At 45.5% G+C, this 19,474-nt stretch overlaps 1 protein-coding gene across 1 annotated transcript in view; it reads left to right on the plus strand.

The window, feature by feature from the left end:
* Positions 1–18,805, plus strand: part of LOC114049591 (inositol-trisphosphate 3-kinase B-like) — a 164,596-nt gene extending 145,791 nt beyond the window's left edge. Inside the window, exons 5-8 of the mRNA XM_027870848.1 lie at positions 263–467; positions 5,097–5,198; positions 7,751–7,822; positions 14,770–18,805. Of these exons, the coding sequence (XP_027726649.1) occupies positions 263–467; positions 5,097–5,198; positions 7,751–7,822; positions 14,770–14,985 (595 nt within the window). The 3' untranslated portion in view covers positions 14,986–18,805. The remainder of the gene's footprint in view (positions 1–262; positions 468–5,096; positions 5,199–7,750; positions 7,823–14,769) is intronic.
* The last annotated feature ends 669 nt before the right edge of the window (positions 18,806–19,474 follow it).

A 19,474-nucleotide genomic window follows, 5' to 3' on the forward strand; every position in this document is an offset into this window, starting at 1 on the left:
GGAGTCCTCATCCTACTACTAACTGACTAGACAACTTCAACCAAGACCCTACATTTCTTGTGCTAACTGTCCAGTAAAATGGGAATGCTAGGAAATCCCGTTCTCCTGTTTCCCCCTTACTTTCCCACCCTTGTCGCTACTCTTGTTGGTTAAGTTAAGTATGTTCAGATAGCTGGGGCCCAATAGGAGTGGGATGTGTATTCCAAAATGGCAGCATGCCGATGCCACGGCGAGTCTTGATGCACCTTTGTACCCCATGCAGGACCTATCTGGAGGAGGAGCTCACCAAAGCTAGGAAGAAGCCCAGCCTTCGGAAGGACATGTACCAGAAGATGATTGAAGTGGACCCTGATGCCCCAACAGAAGAAGAAAACAATCAAAGGGCAGTGACCAAGCCCCGGTACATGCAGTGGAGAGAAACCATTAGCTCAACAGCCACCCTTGGATTCAGGATTGAGGGCATTAAGGTAAAGAAGGAAGGAGGGGATGGGGAGGTGGGGCCACTCAGAACAGGGCTGTGGCAACCCTGCTGTTGGTATGGTGGGAGCCACGAGGATCTCAACTTTTACCAACCCACCCTTTCGAGCCTTTCCAAAGAGTAAGTCATGGAATTCTTCCAGGTCTTTGGTTATTGCTGAGTCGTGTCTGACTCTTTGTGACCCCATTTGAGATTTTCTTGGCAAAGATACTGGAGTGGTTTGCTATTTCCTTCTCCAGCTCATTTTACAGATGAGGCAACTGAGGCAGACAGGGTTAAATGACTTGCCCAGGATCACACAGCTATTAAGTGTCTGAGTTCAGATTTGAACTCAGGTCTTCCTGACTCTTGGCCAGACAATCTATCTGTGCCACCTAGCTTCCTCTAGGCAGCTGTTCCTCTAGGACACAGGGCCATTTTTTTTCCCACATGTATAGAACTGAGATGTTGTAGTTACATGCAAACATACTGCTTATAGGAGCCAAACTCAGCCTGCCTCTAAGAAAAAGGCATTCAATCATTAAAATTTAAGATCACAAAAATCAGACATCCAAGCCTCTAGATGACCTGGGCATAAAATCATAGATTTAGAGCTAGACCACCATCAAATCCAACCCCTCCTTTTTATAGCTGAGCAAACCAAAGTATAGAGAGGTTAAGCAACTTACTCAAGGTCACACAGCTGATATTAGAGGTCAGATTTGAACTCAGGTCCTCCTGATTTCAAGTCTAACACTCTTATCTACTACTCCGTAGTGCCTCATCATGGTGTTAGGTCCTGCACCCAAGCATTTCTATCATTGAGGCCAAAATCTTGGTATAAGATTAGCGGAGAAAACAGGTTTCACCCCCTTAAGGGAAGGAACTTTCTAGCTTATCTTCCTACAGTCAGAACAGGATAGTCAGAAATCAGCCATGGCCCACCAGTAGGCCAGCTCCACAGAGGCGTGGTCAGCTAACTCCCAGAAACTGCAAGCATTGTGAGAGAGGGATGGTTGGGAGGGGGCGGTCGGGGATGGCCATTTTCGCTTCTTTCTCTGGGCATCCAGGAAGGCAGAGATTGTTTACTCAGCATCAAGGAGGCAGCCAACACATTGCCACCCAGGGCAGAACCAATTCCCTCTCAAGAAACAGCCTGCTTAGTCAGAGAGCAGCCCTGGTCTCCCATTAAAAAGCAAATAAATAACCTAGGGTTAACATACATTGATTAAGTCGTAGTTCTGTGCAAGGCAGCATGTCATAATGGTTAGAGCATCAGCCTTGAAACTAGGAAGACCTGGGGTTGAGTTGCCCATCTGACACATGTTAATTGTGTGACTGGGCAAGTCACTTAGAATTGCTCCAGGTAGCTGTCCAAAACCCTAAGTGATAGAGAAGGTACTGATCTCTATTGGTAGAGGGGCTTTCCTTCTCTGGGAGGTCTCTATACCAATGAAATTACAGGTTCAGTCCCCATAATAATAGCTAGCATTTACATAATGTATAACACACTTTTTTTTGCAAAAGCAAAAAAAAAAGTTTGCAAAACATTTTACAGAAATTACCTCATAGGATCTTCACAACTATCCTGGGAAGTAGTCGCTGTTATTACTCCCATTTTACAGATGAGGAAACTGAGGCAGACAGTGCTTAAGTGACTTGTCCCAGGTCACACAGTTTATAAAGGTCTGAAGCAGGATAATAATGATGATGATGATGATGATGATGATGATGATGATGATAGCAGCTAACATTTCTATAGCTCTTACTATTTGCCAAGTACTGTGCTAAGTGCTTTACAACTACACCGGGAAGTAGGTGCTATTGTTATCCCCATCTTACAGGTGAGGGAACTGAGGCAGAGAGAGCTTAAGCAATTTGTCCAGGGTCACGTAGCTTGTAAATGTCTGAAGCAGGATAATAATAATAATAATAATAATAATATCTATATAGTACTTAATATGTGCCAGATGCTGTGCTAAGTGCTTTATAATTATTATCTCATTTGACCCCCACATCTACCCTGGAAACTTGGTACTATTATTATCACCCCCATTTTACAGATGAAGGAACTGAGTCAGAACTGAAGTAACTTGTCCAGGGTCACACAGCTAGTAAGTGTCTGAAGCAGAATAATAATAATAATAATAATAGTAACAATACTATCCACTGTACAGCCTAAAAAACATAGAGCTTTAAGATTTGCAGAGCATTTTACAAATATTACCTCATTTGATCCTCACAATGACCCTGTGAGGTAGGTGTTATTATTATTATTACACATTTTACAGATGGAGAAACCGGGGCAGGGTCTTGGGTCACAAAGCCAATAAATGTCAGGCTAGATTCGAACTCTGTTCTTCCTGACTCCAAGACCAGTGCTCTATCCACTGCACCACCTATCTGCCTCTTTCTAGCTTGTCCTAGGCACAGTGGGAGGTCTCCAAAGATAAGTCTGATGCAAGCTCTGCAACCCATCAAGGGTGGTAGAACGGGGATATAAGACCAGAAATAATGTGATGTGAGGAAGAGGGAGAAAAATGCAGAAACATCTAGGCAGAGTGCTGTGAGAAACTCAGGAGGAGAGAGGTCTCTTGGAAGTTCAGAGAAAGTTTCTTGGAGTAGGGCTGGCGGACAATGGGAACAGAGGTAGGGAAGGGGGAGGAAGGTGGATGGGAGAGAGAGTGGTCAAGAGGCCTTTTTGTTAGAAACACAGTTGTCCAGTGCAACTAACGAGGGCTCGAAAGGGTTAAGTCAGGGTTTGGTTAGCTGGTGGCCTGTCAAATCCCTATTCAATAGAACACCCTCAGTTGCTTTCCATTTTCCTCTTCAGTTCAGACAAAGGTCTCTTCTCTGGCTTCCTCCAGAGTGAGCGGTCAGGGGAGGCGTGCTGTCTTGTGGAGTCATGCCCACCCTTGTCTTTGTTCCTGCAAATGTTCCCAGCTGACGTTTCAGACACACCTGCCACACACCAGGCCAGGTCGGCGGATCTCTCCAGATGAGGTCAGTGGAGAGAGCAGGTTGGTGCCAGATGTGCAGATGGTCTCCTTGAGGTCATCTTGTCTGACCTCCTGCCTCGGTTGAGAACTGCCCCTAATCCCTCTGCCCTCTTTTCAGAGACATCCAGAGGAGGGGAGTGCATCCTCCCTCAGAGTCCCATTCTGTTCCTGTTTTTCCCTGCAGAGCCTCATTCAAGGTTTTGATTTTGAGTTCAAGGTTTTAGTTGATGCAGGATTCGTGATGAATTTATAAATAAAAAGCTGCCAGAGAGTTGTATTACACTGCCCATGCTTTTTCAGCTAGGGTGTCTAATTTTCAGGCAGCATCTAAACCTGCCTCCTAATGTAGGTAATAGTCCAAAGAGACCAGCTTTGCTGTGGTCCCCCAGGTTCCCCCCTATGAAACACAGAGGCTTTCTGAGAGCCTTGATAAGTAGTATTACCTTTCCTCTCTAGCAACTATTTAGCATCCTTAAACCAATCTATTTTTTTCTTTTAAACCTTTGGACAGGATGAGAATTATATTTTTATCCCATTCCCTGCCTCCTTTTTTCATCTTCCTTTCTTTCCTTTTGTCCTTTCCAAACAAATCACTCTCTTCCTTTATCTTCTCCTCTTGGACAGGATGTTCTTCTGGTCCCTGTCCATTGTCCTGTTGTGGGAACAGATGCAATCCTCCTCCATGCCAGAATTACACTGAGTTAGAGAGAAACAAACTGTTTATCCTAGGGCTCCCTCTCTACTCCATGGAGGCAGCTACGCGGCTCAGTGGATAGAGCACTGGGCCTAGAGTCAGGAAGGCCTGAGCTCAACTCTAGCCTTAGACACTTACTAGCTGCATGACCAGAAAGTCACTTTAACTTCTGTTTGCCTTAATCCACTGGAGAAAGAAATGGCAAACCACTCCAGTATTTTTGCCAAGAAAACCCCGTGTGTGATAACGGTCCATGGGGACATGAAGAGTCAGACACGACTCAATGACTGGACGATTCCTCCACTCCACTGTCCAGGAAACACACTCCGCAGATGAGCCTTGGTACAATTTGGTCACTCTTATTTGTGTCACCGGTTCTCTGTTCCTCTTTCGGTCCATATCTTGTTCTTCCAATGCCTGTCTTCCTCTTCCAGAAGTAACCTGGCTAAGAGTGGATGGTCTGCAGTAACCCGCTAGGTGGTGAGGAGAGCTGCCCTTATTAACCCTTCACATGTAAAGAGTAAAAGTTCAGTCAGGTCTCCTTCATGAGAGACTAGAATAAGGCGTGTGACTCAAGTGCAGAATGATCCTCTTGGCTTGGTTGTTTGGTGGGGAATTGAGTTGGTTAGGGAAAGGATAATATTGCAGCTTTGTTTTTTAGGAGAACCGGAAAGGAAAGGTCTTAGATTGCTGAAGAAAGCCAAGTTTAACTTTATTCTGTCTCTGTCAGAGAGTCAGAGGAAGGCTAAACACTTTGCCTCCTACCCAGGGAGGGAGAGTGAGTGTCACCTCTGGATTTCCCATGGCACTAGATTAAGGCATTTATTCTCTTACAGCAGGTACCCCATTCTATCCAGGAGCCATTTTTCCTAACAAGGCCCCAGCATGAAAGCAGAAGCCAAGACTTCATCCCTTAATGAGGTGGGGGTGTTGCTCTCCTTTTCAGAAAGAAGATGGCTCTGTGAACCGAGATTTCAAGAAGACCAAAACAAAGGAGCAAGTTACTGAAGCTTTCCGAGAATTCACCAAGGGAAATCGGAACATCCTGGTGAGTAGCACACCTCTTGAGCCTTCATCAGAAGAATGGAATCTGGAGAAGAGTGTTCCTCTTCCTGTAAGCTCCTTGAGGGCAAGAATTGTGTCAATTATTTTTCTTTGTAGCCTCAGTGCCTAACAGAGTGCCTGGAACATTGGTAGGAGTCTGTTCAGCACAGGGTCTCGACATTCACGCTTGGAAAATGAAATAGGATTCCTACTAAGTAGGCAGATAACTATTGTACTTGTATAATCTGTCACCCTTATTTTGCTTTTCTCCCTGAAGTCCACTGAAGTCCTTATTATATTAGAACGTAGCTTTTAGCACTAGAAGGGCCTCAGAAATTATCTAGCCCAACCCTCCTTGTATTGCAAATGAGGAAATTGAGGCCCTGGAAAGTGACTTGCCTAAGGTCAGGCAAACTGGTAAGAATTCATGGCCTAGTAGATTCAGCACACTTCATTCCAAAGCTGTGTTAGTCTCTGTTGCATACTCACACTTAGGAAGCAGTTAGGTGACGGTGTATAGAGCACCAAGCCTGGAGTCAGGATGACCCGAGTTCAAATTCAGCCACAGGCACTTAATAGCTGTGTGACCCTGGCAAGTCACTTAACCCTGTTTGCCTCCGTTCCTCATCTGTGAAATGGGGACTCACTGGAAAAGGAAAAGCCAAACTCTCTAGTATCTTTGCCAAGAAAACCCCATGGGCATTGGTCTATGGGCTCATGAAGAGTCAAGTACACTGAACAATGTGTGAGTATATATGTATGTGTGTGTGGGCGTGCATGTATGTATGCATGTATATACACATATGTTGCTCATAAAAATTTTTAAGTGCCACATAACTGTCACCTTTTATACATATACATGTATATACATACATACATATCATATATATAATCATTATATATTTATTTATATATATGTATGTATGTATTCATATACAAGCTAATTTGATCCACCCAGCAGTCTTGTGAATTAGGTGCTATTATTATCCCCATTTTACACATGAGGAAACTCACACCTACCTCACAGAATTGTTGTGAGGACCCAGTGAAATGATGTATGTAAAGCGCTTTAAAACTCTTAAAAGTACCATATATGTGTCGGCTATTATTCCTATTCCTGACTCTCAAGTCTAGCCCTCTGTCCACCAGAATGACTTGTGTTTTCTGCAGTCAAAGAACCTGGATTCAAATTTAATTACTCCCTGCATTCCTTTGAATAAGACCCTCGACGTCTGTTTCTTCACCTGAAGGACCAGGGGGTTGGACCATTGTTTCCAGCTCTTGTTCCATGAGCCGGTGAAGTCCCTCCGCTGGGGTCCAGTGGGGATCTCGCTCCCAAGGCCTGCTTACCCTAAGCCCTTGGCAAACTGTGGCACTGCCAGCTGTCACCAGGGCAGGCAACAGAATTTGCTTTAACTCTCGACTGACCTGCATCGTCACGGAGTCCTTTTCTGACAACCTTTGGGTCGTCCAGGGAGAAGCGGTTCTGCTCTTTAGCAATGCCAGCTCAGAGAGCCGGGTGCAGTGGCCCCCGACGGTGACTCAATGGGGTTTATTCTAGGTTCTGTAAACTCCCCGGAGCCTCTGGCCCAGGTCCCCTGCCAAGTTGCGTCACTGTGTACAGATGGGCATCAAGTCACTTTGCCCAAGTGTGTGACAACATCCCACAACGAACCAGTTGTCCTGAGTACGCCGTTCTAACAATCTTGGCCGGTGTTCTGCTGGGGGGCAAGGGGAGCAAGGTGGTGGCTAGGGATGACGTGGGGTCATCAGGAGCCTGTCCCACCTCCCCCCGGTCCCGAGCAGCCAAATACTGATGGTGGGGGTGTGGATCGTGACATTCTTCATGCCTGTCATCCCTGATCCTTGCCTGTCTGTTTGAAAATCGGGAACACTGAGCTTTGTCTTTGGGAACACACCATAGCAATGAGGTTTTAAAGATTTAACTGGATGGAATCTGCAGACGTTCCAGAGTGAACACAGCCTGTACCGTCATGAATTAAGTAAAGCGTGGCATACATAGTGAGAGCAGCACTATCTTCCTCCTGTTGCCAGCCAATGACTCTGTGGGGGGAAAGTGAAGGAAAAGCCCTGCATTGGGGAATCCCAAAGGCCCCCCAATTTCTGTCACTCAGTAGCTACAGGACCATAGGCAAGTCCTTTAACAGCTCTGAATCTCAGTTTCCCCACCTGTAACATGAGCTATGTTAGACTAGACTAGACTAGGTGCTAAACCTTTTTAGGAGCTATGGCCTGGACCCCGTGGCAGTCTGGTGAATTTTTAATTCTTCAAATTAATGTTTTTGAATGCATAAGATAAAATACGTAGGATCATAAAGGTAACCAGCTATATTAAAGTGAAGAGATAGTTTTGTTTTCCCCATCCAGTTCATGGATCCCCTGAAATCCACCTAAAGAGGACCCCTTTCCAGGTTAAGAACTCCTGGACTTAAATGAAAGTCCCCTTTCTACTCTGAAATGATGATACTAATGAATTTCATGATTCTTGAAACTCCCTGGGGGTAGCTAACAACTTGTGTGTCTTTCTGTGTCCAGATTTGTTACCGGGACCGCCTAAAGGATATCCGTGCCACCTTGGAAATCTCACCATTTTTCAAGTGCCATGAGGTAGGTAGACTGCTCTTTCAGTCTTTTGTGAGAAAAGATAAACCACCAGTAGTTCCTAAGTAAATGAATTCGCTTGTTTTCTTATGAGCTGGTTTGGGGTTTTTTTGTTTTGTTTTGTTTTGTTTTTTTAAAGGAAGACTATAGCTATAACTGAACCATCAAATACTGGGATCACCTTGCCATATTCAGGCCAGGAACCATGTGATGCCAAGCTGTCAGGCCCTGGGTACTAACTAGTGTTTGAGAAATTAAGTCATTTCTCCCCCTTTTCCTCTCCCCCTCCCAATTCCTAGCTTTCTATGTTTGTTACCAATGTGTGGATAAAGCATTGATTTCACATAACCTAGGCTCCTTCTCTTTGGGCTTAGGTTAAGATATTTCCTGAACTGTTTGGATGACAGGGGATCCCCCAGGATTATTAGATAAGGTTCTGGAGAGCTTATAGAAAGGTAGGAGGGGCAACTAGGTCGCACAGTGGTTAGAGCACCGGCCCTGGAGTTAGGAGGATCTGAGTTCAAATCCAGCCTCAGACACTTACTAGCTGTGTGACCTGAGCAAGTTACAACCCCAATTGTCTCAAAAAAATTTTTGAAAAGAAAGAAAGGTAACTAGCTCTAGGAGCCCCCACCAGAGCGGACATATTCTCATGAAGGGGCTTTCCATGCCTCTTGGAAACTAGAGGCCAGAATGACTGGAGTTAGCTTGAAAAGCCCCTGTGATGGCAAGGAGCCGAGAAAAACTAAAGAAGAGACACTGATCTGAGAAAAGAGGCAAGTCCCAGGGAGTGACGTCCAAGGCATCGGGGACCCTGGGTGTTCCCTCCTTCCCCCCAACAAGCTCACCCTGAGGAATGTAGACAGCCTGGCTTGCTTCAGAGAACAAGGATTTTGCAGCATATGTTAGCTTGACTGGATGAGAGTGGTAGGTCCGGGCTGCAGAATTGTAGAAGACACTGAATCCCTGAGGCCCTGAGATTTTGAATCTCTGACCTCACCTCTGTTCCTCTTTAGACACATCACTGCCCTTTCCTCTGAGCTGTGCATTTGGCTTGAGGAGCTGGGCATGGGGCAGTGTGTTACAATGGAAAATGCATTGGATTGTGGATGAGAAGACCTGGGTTCAAATCCTGACTCTGCTGCTTGCTACCTGTGGCAGGTTACCTTGTCTGCCTGGGCCTCAGTTTCCTTACCTGTATCTTTTGCCTCTTTTTGTACCACAGTGCCCGACACATAGTAGGCACTTAATAAATGTTGATTGATTGTAGGGAGTCCTTCTGATTCACTCTCCCAGAGCCAAGTGGCTCTCTCTTCCCTTAGGGTATCTCCCCTCAAGTATCCTGGGTATATCTCTTCTCTTATTCCCTCAGGCCAACACAGCAATTGAGTCATCCAGTGAGGAGAGCCTTCTGCAAAAGCTTCAGGCTTGAACCTAGGTTACCTTGGTGAAATGAGACTAATATGAGCCAAGTTCCTTCCAACCCTATGTCTATGAGCCTCTGAATCTCTGTCGGACCTGCTGTTTCTACCACCCCGCAGGCTTGGGGTTGAGTAATGAAGAACTCCAGTCTCAGCAGGCCAGTGGTCAAGCCAGCCCCGTAGAATGCCCATCTTTTCCCTCAGGGTCCTTCTTCACTGAGGCCATTCAGAGTTTCCCAGACTATCACCACCTCCAGAAGGGCCCAGCAGGCAGGAATGTTTTTGTGTTATAGGCAGCCTTTTTTTTCACTGTCACCCACAGCCAGAGCGTCTGATAAGATGCTGAAAGGTCGCCATTCATTCTGCCTGGCTGAAGCTCTCTCTGTCCCTTGCCTTTCCAGATCACACCTCCTAGAAAACAGACATTTGTTCCATGCCCCTCCCCCTCCTCAAAAAAGGACCACAGGGCAACGCCGGCTGCTGTGCTGGACCCACTGTCTGACTGCCTTCTCTCCCACCTCATTCCTTAACTCCATTCATGAGCCAGGCAGCCAGGCCCCTGAGGGGTGGGGGCGCAGGGGAGAGGGAGAAGGGGAAGGCGGGGGAGTAGAGATTCACAGAACCTAGGAATTCCCAGCTCAGTCTGCTGGCTATGTCTTTTGGCAGAATTTCCCAACTAGGCCAAAAAATGCAGACGCTGGCCATACCCCCAGCTTAGCCTAGTCTGGAATTATCTCCTGGAACAAGCAGGTCTGTGCAGGGAAGGGGCTCTAGAGGCCCTCCTGCCCTTTCCATTAGCTCTCCAGACTCAAGCCCCCTCTGCCTCGCACCAGCATTGCCAACCTGGTGCTTTCTATGGCGGGTTTTCCCTTCTTTTTCTTAGCACCTGTTATTTTGCTGCTGAGGCAATGGCATTTTTGTTTGAAAAAAAAAATCAACCTTCTTCATGTCCCAGAGTGAGGTTGCCGATCAGCCCTCCTCCTCCTCCTCCTCCTCCTCCTCAGGAAGGGGTCTGCATCCTGTGGGGAAGGAGGCACAGGTCTCTCCAGCTTGTGATGGCTGTTCCTGCCCCCTTCCAACAGCCCTGGGAAAGCTGGGAAGATGCTTGAAGACTTCCCCTGGCAGGGGGGGGGGGGGGGTCTGTCCTTTGGAAGCCATAGGGCATAGTATAGATGAGCGCTAAGGTTCCTTCCAACTCCGAATCTATGTTCCTGTGAAAATAGTGGATATAGACCCTAGGCAAGTCCTTGGGCCTCAGTGGTGAAGTGAGGGGGCTCTGAAGCTATGTGTGATTATCTCTGGACTCTCATATGCAAGGAACAGTTCTGTTCACTGCCTTGGTCAGACACAAGACCTAGTGGATCGGAAACTTACTAGGCGGGTGACGTTGGACAAGTCACTTAGCTTTGGTTTCCTCCCTAGTTTATAAGATAGGGATTAGAGCCAAGATTTCATTGGTATAGGGAACTCCCAAATGAGGAAATGCCTTCTACCAGGGAAGGTCAGTACCTTTGTGGCAACTTAAAGTCTTAGAAAATTACTCGGAGTGTTGTGACCTACATGGGGCCCCATAGCCAGTACATATCAGTGGTAGCATTTGAACCTAGGTCTTCCTTACTCTGAAACTGGCTTTCTGTCCAGTGTCCCATATTACTTCTCAGTATTATTATCGTTATTCTAATAATTATCATTATTAGTAGCTAATAACAGCTAACATTTATACAGTGCTTACTATGTGCCAGACGCTGTGCTGAGCATTTTATAATTATTATGTCATTTGATACCCTCAACAATCTTGGGAGGTAGGTGCTGTTATTATCTCCATTTTATAGATGAGGAAATAGAGGCAAGCAGAAGTTAAATGATTTGCCCAGGGTCACACAGCTAGGCACTCTCTGAGGCTGGATTTGAACTCAGATCTTTCTGACTCCAAGTATCCACAGCACTACCTAGCTGCCCCATTGTTGTAATTATCATTATAATTTGGTGCTAATTAGTGAAACCTAAACCCAGACCCAACTCTTTGGAGGGACACGACAATGTAGGCGTAGGACCGAGAGAATTCTGGATCATGTGGGCTTAGGTTAGCAAGTTATGGGGAGTTAATACTGCCATATTGGGGGAGGGGTGTGGTGGTGATTGGGAGATGAGCTCCCTACTCTGAGTACCACATGTCAGACTTGAGATGGAACAGCTTGGCTCTGCAATAATGAGCCTGGAGTATTCGCTAAGCAGATGAGGAAACTGAGGCCAAGAGAGATGGACAGATAGGTAGTAAGTAGAAGTCAGGTTTTGAACCCAGGTCCTCTCATGTACAATCCAGTGGGTTTTCCATGGTACATGCTGCCCTGTCACCCACCTAGTAAGTCTCAGAGCCAGGATTCACCTCCAGGCGTTCTTTTAAGAATTGCCCTCCTACCCAGGTTGAAAGTCTCTTTATGAATGGGGTCCAGAGCATTCCCAACTCCCTTTTCCTCCCCTTCCTCCCTGACCTTGGGGATATGGAATTCCCTGTCTGGATCTACTCTTAGGTTAAAGCATTTCAGCCAACTCCTTCCAGATTCCACACTCCAGAGGGCCTCTGGAATGTGCACTGGTCCAACCCAGGGGCTTAGGAAGGCCAGCCTGCCCCTTGAGCGGTTGGTGGCCTTTTGTTTTAAATGCATTCCGGCACCTCTCAACAGCTCACTTGGGGACAGAGTTGGGGCAAGGTGCCTGGGGTGAGGAGGGCAGAATTGGTAGGACAAGAACAGGGGAAGGGGAAGGAAGAAAAAAAGAACCCCCTTCAGTTCCCTCACTTTTGCTTTCGGGGGCTGAGCCTTGGGGAAACCTCCAGCCTCTCCCTCCCTCTTGGGATCTCTCAGTAGGGGAGTGAAGGTGGGGGCTGCCCACTGTTGTAAATAACTGCCCAGGCTCCCAAACACAGCCCTAGGGGAATGCAGCCCTGCTGACACAAGCAGGGGGGCCGGTGCCAAAAATAAAGCAAAGTGTGTATGTGGGGGTGGGAGAGGAGGGGGGAATGCAATCTAACCCGCCCCGGCCATCCTGGGCCTGGCAAGTGTGGATAAATGCCATTGTGCAGGGTGCCCAGTGGGAGAGAAATAGGAGGAGATGGTGAGGGAGGGAAATGCCTTTATAATTCCTTCTTTAAAATTATCCAGGCCTTTGGGAGTTTAAGAGCTTTTATGGCATGCACACTTTGCTTATCCGTAGCTTGGAGATTGTGTGTGTGTGTGTGTGTGTGTGTGTGTGTGTGTGTGTTTGTGTAAGGTACCCTTCTTTCCCACTTCTCCTGCCTTCCTCCTGCCTGACTCAAACCTGGAACTTTTTGTACAGCAAGGCTACACTTATTTTTAAACCCCAAATAATCACCATACTCCTCCCCAACAATAGTGTATTCCCAGGTTTCTTTCCCCTTTGTGTGCCTCAAAGTACCAGACCTCAAATCCTGCGAGATGCTATCCAGCCAAGCCCTGCCCCGCCACCATATCCCCTCCTAAGCCCCAGTTCTGCCCTTACCTTGTCATAGTGAAACCCAGCTGCTCGTACATTTACCCCAGAGCCCCACGCTGGGGGGTGCAGTTAGTATATGGTGGGTAGGAAGATGACTGAGGGGGCTCTCACATTACCTTGTGTGGCCCTTGGTGGTTCTGGCCTCCCTCCTAGAGTGGCATCTGATGTTTCTGGCTTGGAAGCCCCATCTCTGTCCACCACTCACACCGTCTCTGTAGTTTACCAGCGGGTTGCCCCTCTTTCTCTGTGTCTCTCTAGGTCCGTACCTTCCTCCCGGGATCATTGATGTTCTTCTAATGCCTGACTTCCTCTTCCAGAGGAGAAGGCTAAGAACAGATGAACCAGCTAGGTGTTGGGGAAAAAAGCAAAGATGAGAAGCTGCTTCTGAAGCTCCCCTCAGGAAGCTTACATTCTATAGGGGGATGCAGCTTGTCCACGTTAAATTACAAAACAAATAAGCATATATAAATATATATGCAATAAACACATTAGTAATATATACTGTTATATTGCATAGAAGACAATATGCAGATTATTACATATTACTATACACATCACATAAAATATAATACAATAATAAAATGAAATCATTTGGAGAGGGAGACATTTGTGCCTGAGGGGATCAGGAGGTGGCATTTGAGCTGAGCTTTGAAATCAACTAGGGATTTTAAGAGATGGAGATGAAGAGAGAGGGAGAACGTTCCAAATGTGAGGGATAACCTTGCAGAGGCATGGAGGATGGAGTGTTGGGTGTGGATTATTTAGAAGGCCAGTCTGGCTGGGGGGAAGTTGAAGGGGGAATAAGACCAGAAAAGTGGATTGCAGACAGATTGTGAAGAGCTTACATTTAATTCCAGAGACCATAGGAAGCCACTAGAGTGAGGCCCTCCCCTGATACGACGTATATAATACTTTTAAAACAGCCACCTTTTTTTTTTTTTTAAAAACCCCATTGATTGGTAAAGAAGTTGAGATCTTTTTATGGGCTTTCACCATAGCCCCTCTGAGTAAGAGAGTTGCACAGTTAGGTGGGGTGAGTGAAGAGGGCACAGGGAGAAAACAGAATTAATATCTGAGATTTTTAAGCAAGCCAGTTCACTGAAAAGCTTCATTGAGGTGGCAATAGTTCACAAGATGGGTCATCCATGGATCCCTTCCCTCCCTGCAGACAATTTAACACATAACCCAGAGCAAAGTGCCTTTGTGGGATTATTGGAAGGGATTTTAGAGGCCAGGTGGTCCAAGCCTCTGCCCCATGTAGCACTTTTCTCTGCGGCATGACACACAGGTAGTCACCCAGGATCTGAGAATGAAGTCCAGTGATGGGGAAATTTACTACCTTACTAAGTTTCATGGGAAAAGTCCATTTCATTTTCAGCTAACTCTTAGTTCTTAAGAAGTCTTCCCTCTCTCCCACCAACACACTTCCAACTCATTGCCCTGGTTTTACTCTCCAAAGTTATACAGAACAGGCCTAATCTCTCTTCCACATGGCATCCCATCAGATATTTGAAACTAGGAAGTCAGCTATCATAGGCCCGTCGGAGTCTTCTGTTCTCTGGGGCAAACATCCCCTGATCTTCACTCACATGGCATGGCTTGGGGTCCTCTCGCCATTGTAGCTACCCCTCATCTGAGCGTCCTCCCACTTGCCAATGACTCAGAAGTGAGCGCAGGGCCTAAGAGTGTGAGCTGAGTAAAGCAGAGAACAAGGGACTATAGCTTCCTTCACTCTGAAAACTGTGTGGCCTTCTGTCTAAAAGACCTCATTGTCTTTTTTTGGGTTGGGGAGAGGGGGGGAGCAACTGTAGCACATGTTGACTCATGTTGAACCTTGCAGTTCACTAAAATCAGCGAAGATAAGACAGTGAAAAACAAGGTGATAAGTCACAGTGTTCCATTCATGAGTCCCAAGAGTGTGGGTCTTAAGGTTCTGATAACAAGGAGAGTCCCCAGGGGGGCCAAAACAGACCATGAGTGTAGATTTTATTTCTCTCTCTCTCTTTCTCCCTGCTGCAGGTCATTGGCAGCTCTCTCCTCTTCATCCATGACAAAAAAGAGCAAGCCAAGGTATGGATGATTGACTTTGGAAAAACCACACCCCTTCCGGAGGGACAGACCCTTCAGCACAACATCCCTTGGCAGGAAGGAAACCGAGAAGATGGCTACCTCTCAGGACTGGACAATCTCATTGACATCCTAACAGAAATGTCTCAGAGCGAGGCCCTCCCCTGAGAGCCACTTTTTCCCTCCTCCTTGTTCTCAGTCTTCTCTCCTTCTCTCCCCTGCTATCTGGATTCTAGAACTGACTTCCAAACTGCACTATAAGACACTTTCTAGACGAAGAGAAGGAAAAAAAAAGAGATTTCCAAGCTATCTCTTTTAAATGAAAGGGTTTGTGTTAGGGTTTGGGCTGTTGTTTTTGGTTTGTTTTCTTGTAAATAGAATTGCATACTAGAACAACAATAACAAAAAAAAAAAAGAAGAAGAAACCCAAATTCAGATTTGACTTTGTGTAGAAAAGGATCCATTTGATTTTTCAGGGGTGGGGAGGAGATGGTGCCTGGCCCAGTGGTCTTCAAAGCATCCATTCTCCCAGCCAGATTAATATGAGTTTTTGAATACTACATTTTGCCCTCCACCCTCCTCCAGACTGATATGTTCTTTCATTCTTGCTAAAATTAGGGATAAATCAGTGTGGCAATCCCTGGTTCCGTAAGAGAGGATGTTCTAACTTTGTCCCACAGAGACAGCACTAAGCAGCTAAACATCAACCCTGTGGAGGGAGCCCCCAAGCAAATGCATTGGCAGGGATCAAACTTGTCTGTGGAGACTTGCTACCATCTAGTGGCTATTTTGGGTAATGGTTCTGAGCAGTCAGTCCATCCCTCACCCTGGGCATCTTGTGTAAGAGACCTTCAGAATTTTTACAGAGAGACTTGCAAGAATCTGGAATGAGCAGCCTTGGGGCTTCTGGGAGACCTAGAGCAGATCCTTTAACCCCACCTCCAATTTGAAATTCAATCCTTGGGGAAGTGGAGCCATAGTATTTCTGGGGTCAGTGGCAATTTTTTTTGGGGGCGGAAAGGGGGGAGAACTAGGTCTCCCTATGGAAATTCAGTATCATTCCCCCAGGGCCGGATCCTACTTCTGATATCTGCTTTTCCAACCTAGGCTAATTTGCCCCTCCTTCCTTAGGCAGCTTGGTGGCCTTCCACTTGAGGGGCTCACCATATTGGTGCCAAACTTAGTGTGGACACCTTTTCCACTTTAGCTCTTCAGTAGCATATTTCCAGAAGGAAATAATTCCAACTCTTCAATTGATAATGAGCACAGCCTTTCAAGGCATTCAATTTTCCACCCTCCCAAACTTCCTTCCTTTTTTTTCTTCTCTATGCCCCCATGTCTCCATGAAGCTGAAACATGAGAGTTGGAGTTGCTTAGCCAGGATACTTGAAGAGCAAACTACCCGTAGAGGGGAGAGGTGAAAATATGGGTACTCTTCAGCCCATGGAAAAATGTCAGGAGGTTCTCAGAAAATTCCTTGGAGACTGACAGAGAAGGAGGCCTTGAGCCCCCATCTCTGCAGGCTCTCTATCTTTTATACCTCCCACTCCAAACCTTTCATCTTCATCAGCTGCAGTCAGCACCATCTACCACATACATATTCAGGAGGTCACCATACTAGGCACCCCAGGTTCTGGAGATCTGAAATTGGTACCTGAGGGAATTTCTGAATGGTGTTATGCATGGAGGAAGCACCGTCTCTTTGTATTATTATTGTCACTTTTTTCCAGAGAGAGAGAGAGAGAGAGGAAGAATTTGAGGCATCAAAAACTTTTTCAGCCAGAGATAGAGGATTCCAACTTAGCTAAATGAAAGAGAGAGAGAGAGAGAAAGAGAGAGAGAGAGAGAGAGAGAAAGAGCTATCTCTACTATGTGTTCAACATTGGGTTTCTGGGATGAGATTGTCCAGGTTAAGAGATTCCTGGGTCAGGGAGTTGTGCAATGATTTATCACCTGCCCCTACCCACCAGGATCCCTTGGGAGAAGTACATATGGATGTGCCTGGCTATGACACCTTATGGATGGGCATGTGTATATTTATCTTTACATAGCTAGGAAGTTATCGGGAGGTGATCTGATATACTAACTAGAAGAGAAACGATGTGGAGCTGTCCAAGGGGAGCTATAAAAAATTTTAAACTTGTATAGATTTTGTTGAACAGAGAAGTGAGCTCCCAAGTAAGCTAATTCAGCCCCTCCCCACTTTCCTGTCCCAGCAAACAAAGAGAAACCCTGTGATGTGCATGTTAGCGGTTACAGTGTGCAGAGGGGCCTGAGATCCAAGGATAGCTTTGGGTGTCGTAGGAATGTTTATTGGGTATTCCAGGCAATTCTTGGCCGAGATCACTAGTAAGACAGGCTCTAGAGGAAATCAGTCTCCCAATCAAATCAGTCAATCAACAAATAATTATGAATGTTTGTTCCTCCCACACAACTATCGTAAAGTCTCATGAATTCAACCCCTGCTAATCTGGAATTCTTGTTAATTCAGATGTGGGTTGGGCTGAAGTTGACTTTTACACTGTATAGGAAGGAAAACGTTTTGCTCAGCAAACTAATAGTTTAAACAGAAGGCCATCTCCAGTCATCCTGATCTGTATCTTACCACTGGAACCGGATGACTCTGGAGGAGAGAATGAGGCTGACAACTCCCACTCCAAACCTTTCCTCTTTGTCAGCTGCTGTCAGGACCATCTATCACATATTCAGGAGGTCACCACAGCAGCCTCCCTCACATCCAATTCACTTGCAAGTCATGGCATCGCCTTTCTGATGTCATGGTCCTCTTCAAGAACAAGGACAAACAAAAACAATAGTTTAAACAAGATCTAAGGAGATGTTGATGTTTAACCCACTTAAGAGTACAACTTTCAAGAAAATTATATTGTAGATTATGTGCTAAAGAAAATGACATTCCTTAAAGCTACTCAACAAAACAGGTCCTTCAGGGTCTCTCCTTGGCTAGGCCTCATCAGTCATTAGTTTGGGTCCTTGAAAACAGCAAAACTGCCTTTCTTTCCAGTTCTCCCATAGTTGAGATTTTTCAGTGTTGAGGCCGGTTCTCCACCCAGCACCCAGCCCCCTTTCTCCCTAATACAAGTTGCTGAGGTTTACACTGTATTTCCAAGTTGCAAATCCATCCTTCACCCTCCTTCCCTTTTATCATCAGATCCCCTTTTGTGTCCAGTTCATTGGCTTTTTCATCCTGGCCTCCATACTGCAAGGAAGGCCTAGAATGGAAAATCCAGAAAGATTTTTTTCCCTCTCCTCTCAGACTTTAGTGACTAATTAGGGTCTCCATTGGGTCTTGGACATTTAGGGACAGCAGGAAAAATGGCTGAGTTGTATGTATGTATGTTATCCCCTTGTCATTTTTTTCTTTAATAAGACTATAGCAGATAAGACAAGTCTTCTTACCTTTCTAAATTATGCGGGATGTAGTACTAATTTGTCTGCACTGTTGAGCTTTTATCCAAGTTTTATCCCTAGCTGCTTTAGGTGGATTTGCCTCTAGTGTCATGGAAGAAATTTTTAAATTATATTTATTTTGTGTTGGTTTTTTTTTAATTGCACAAAACACTAAGACTAAGTACATGTAAGTTTGTTTGGGTTTTTTTTAAGCTTTTTGTTCTTTCTGAACTTACTTTCTCAGCTTTTTGGAAAGGGCCTGGAAGTAGCTTTCATGCATTTGTCAGGTTTTCCTTTCCTGTTTTTTCGCTGTATTTAGCATTGCCTTTCTCTAGACATGGTTAGCCTCCACATGTATATAAAGCAGGCCCTTGCTTGATGGGTTTCACAGAAAAAGCAGATTGTTCATTCCCATTGTTGGTGCCTTCTCTTTTGGCCAAGAGCCTTCGTTCCCTCCACCCTTTGCCTGGTCATTAGATAAAAATCCGAATTGTCATAAAACACCAGCACACAGTGCCTGTATGAAAAGCAACCAATGACCTGTAACTTCCTAAATAAAGGTATGTGGAAACCATTGAAAGGGTCTCTCTGGTGTGTCTTTTTTGTAAAGGAAATTGTAGTGTTGTGTTGGGTTAGGTGATTTATATTAGGATTATAGAATTTCAGACAGGGAAAGGACCTTCAAGACAAGTCCAACTCTCTGACTTTATGAGAACTGAGGCCCAAGAAGGGAGGTGACTTGTCCAAGGTCACAAAGCTAGTAAGTGACAGGGCCTCAATTCAAACTTCTATTTTCTGACTCCAAAGCCCATTTTTTTTTTTTTTAAACCACACAAATTCCTTGACTGTCTCTGGTAATGGAGACAAGCCTAGTGTGTATTATTAAGAACTGTACAATTTGTATATAACATCTGTACACAAACCTTTTCTACTGACTTAACAAAACTTTTAAAAATTATTTATATTGTTGATTAAAGAAATGTAAATTAAAATAACTGAGGTACCATCTCACACGTATCAGATTAGCTAATATGACAGAAAAGGAAAATAATAAATGTTGGAAGGGATGTGGGAAAACTGGAACACTAATGCACTGTTGGTGGAGTTGTGAACTGATCCAACCATTCTGGTTAGCAATTTGTAACCATGCCCAAAGGGCTGTAAAACTGTGCACACCCTTTGACCCAGCAATACCACTACTAGGTCTGTATCCCAAAGAGACTTTTTTAAAAAGGGAAAAGGACCTATT

The sequence above is a fragment of the Vombatus ursinus genome, unplaced genomic scaffold (assembly GCF_900497805.2).
Source record: "Vombatus ursinus unplaced genomic scaffold, bare-nosed wombat genome assembly UNPS02014798.1, whole genome shotgun sequence".
NCBI classification, from domain to species: Eukaryota; Metazoa; Chordata; class Mammalia; order Diprotodontia; family Vombatidae; genus Vombatus; species Vombatus ursinus.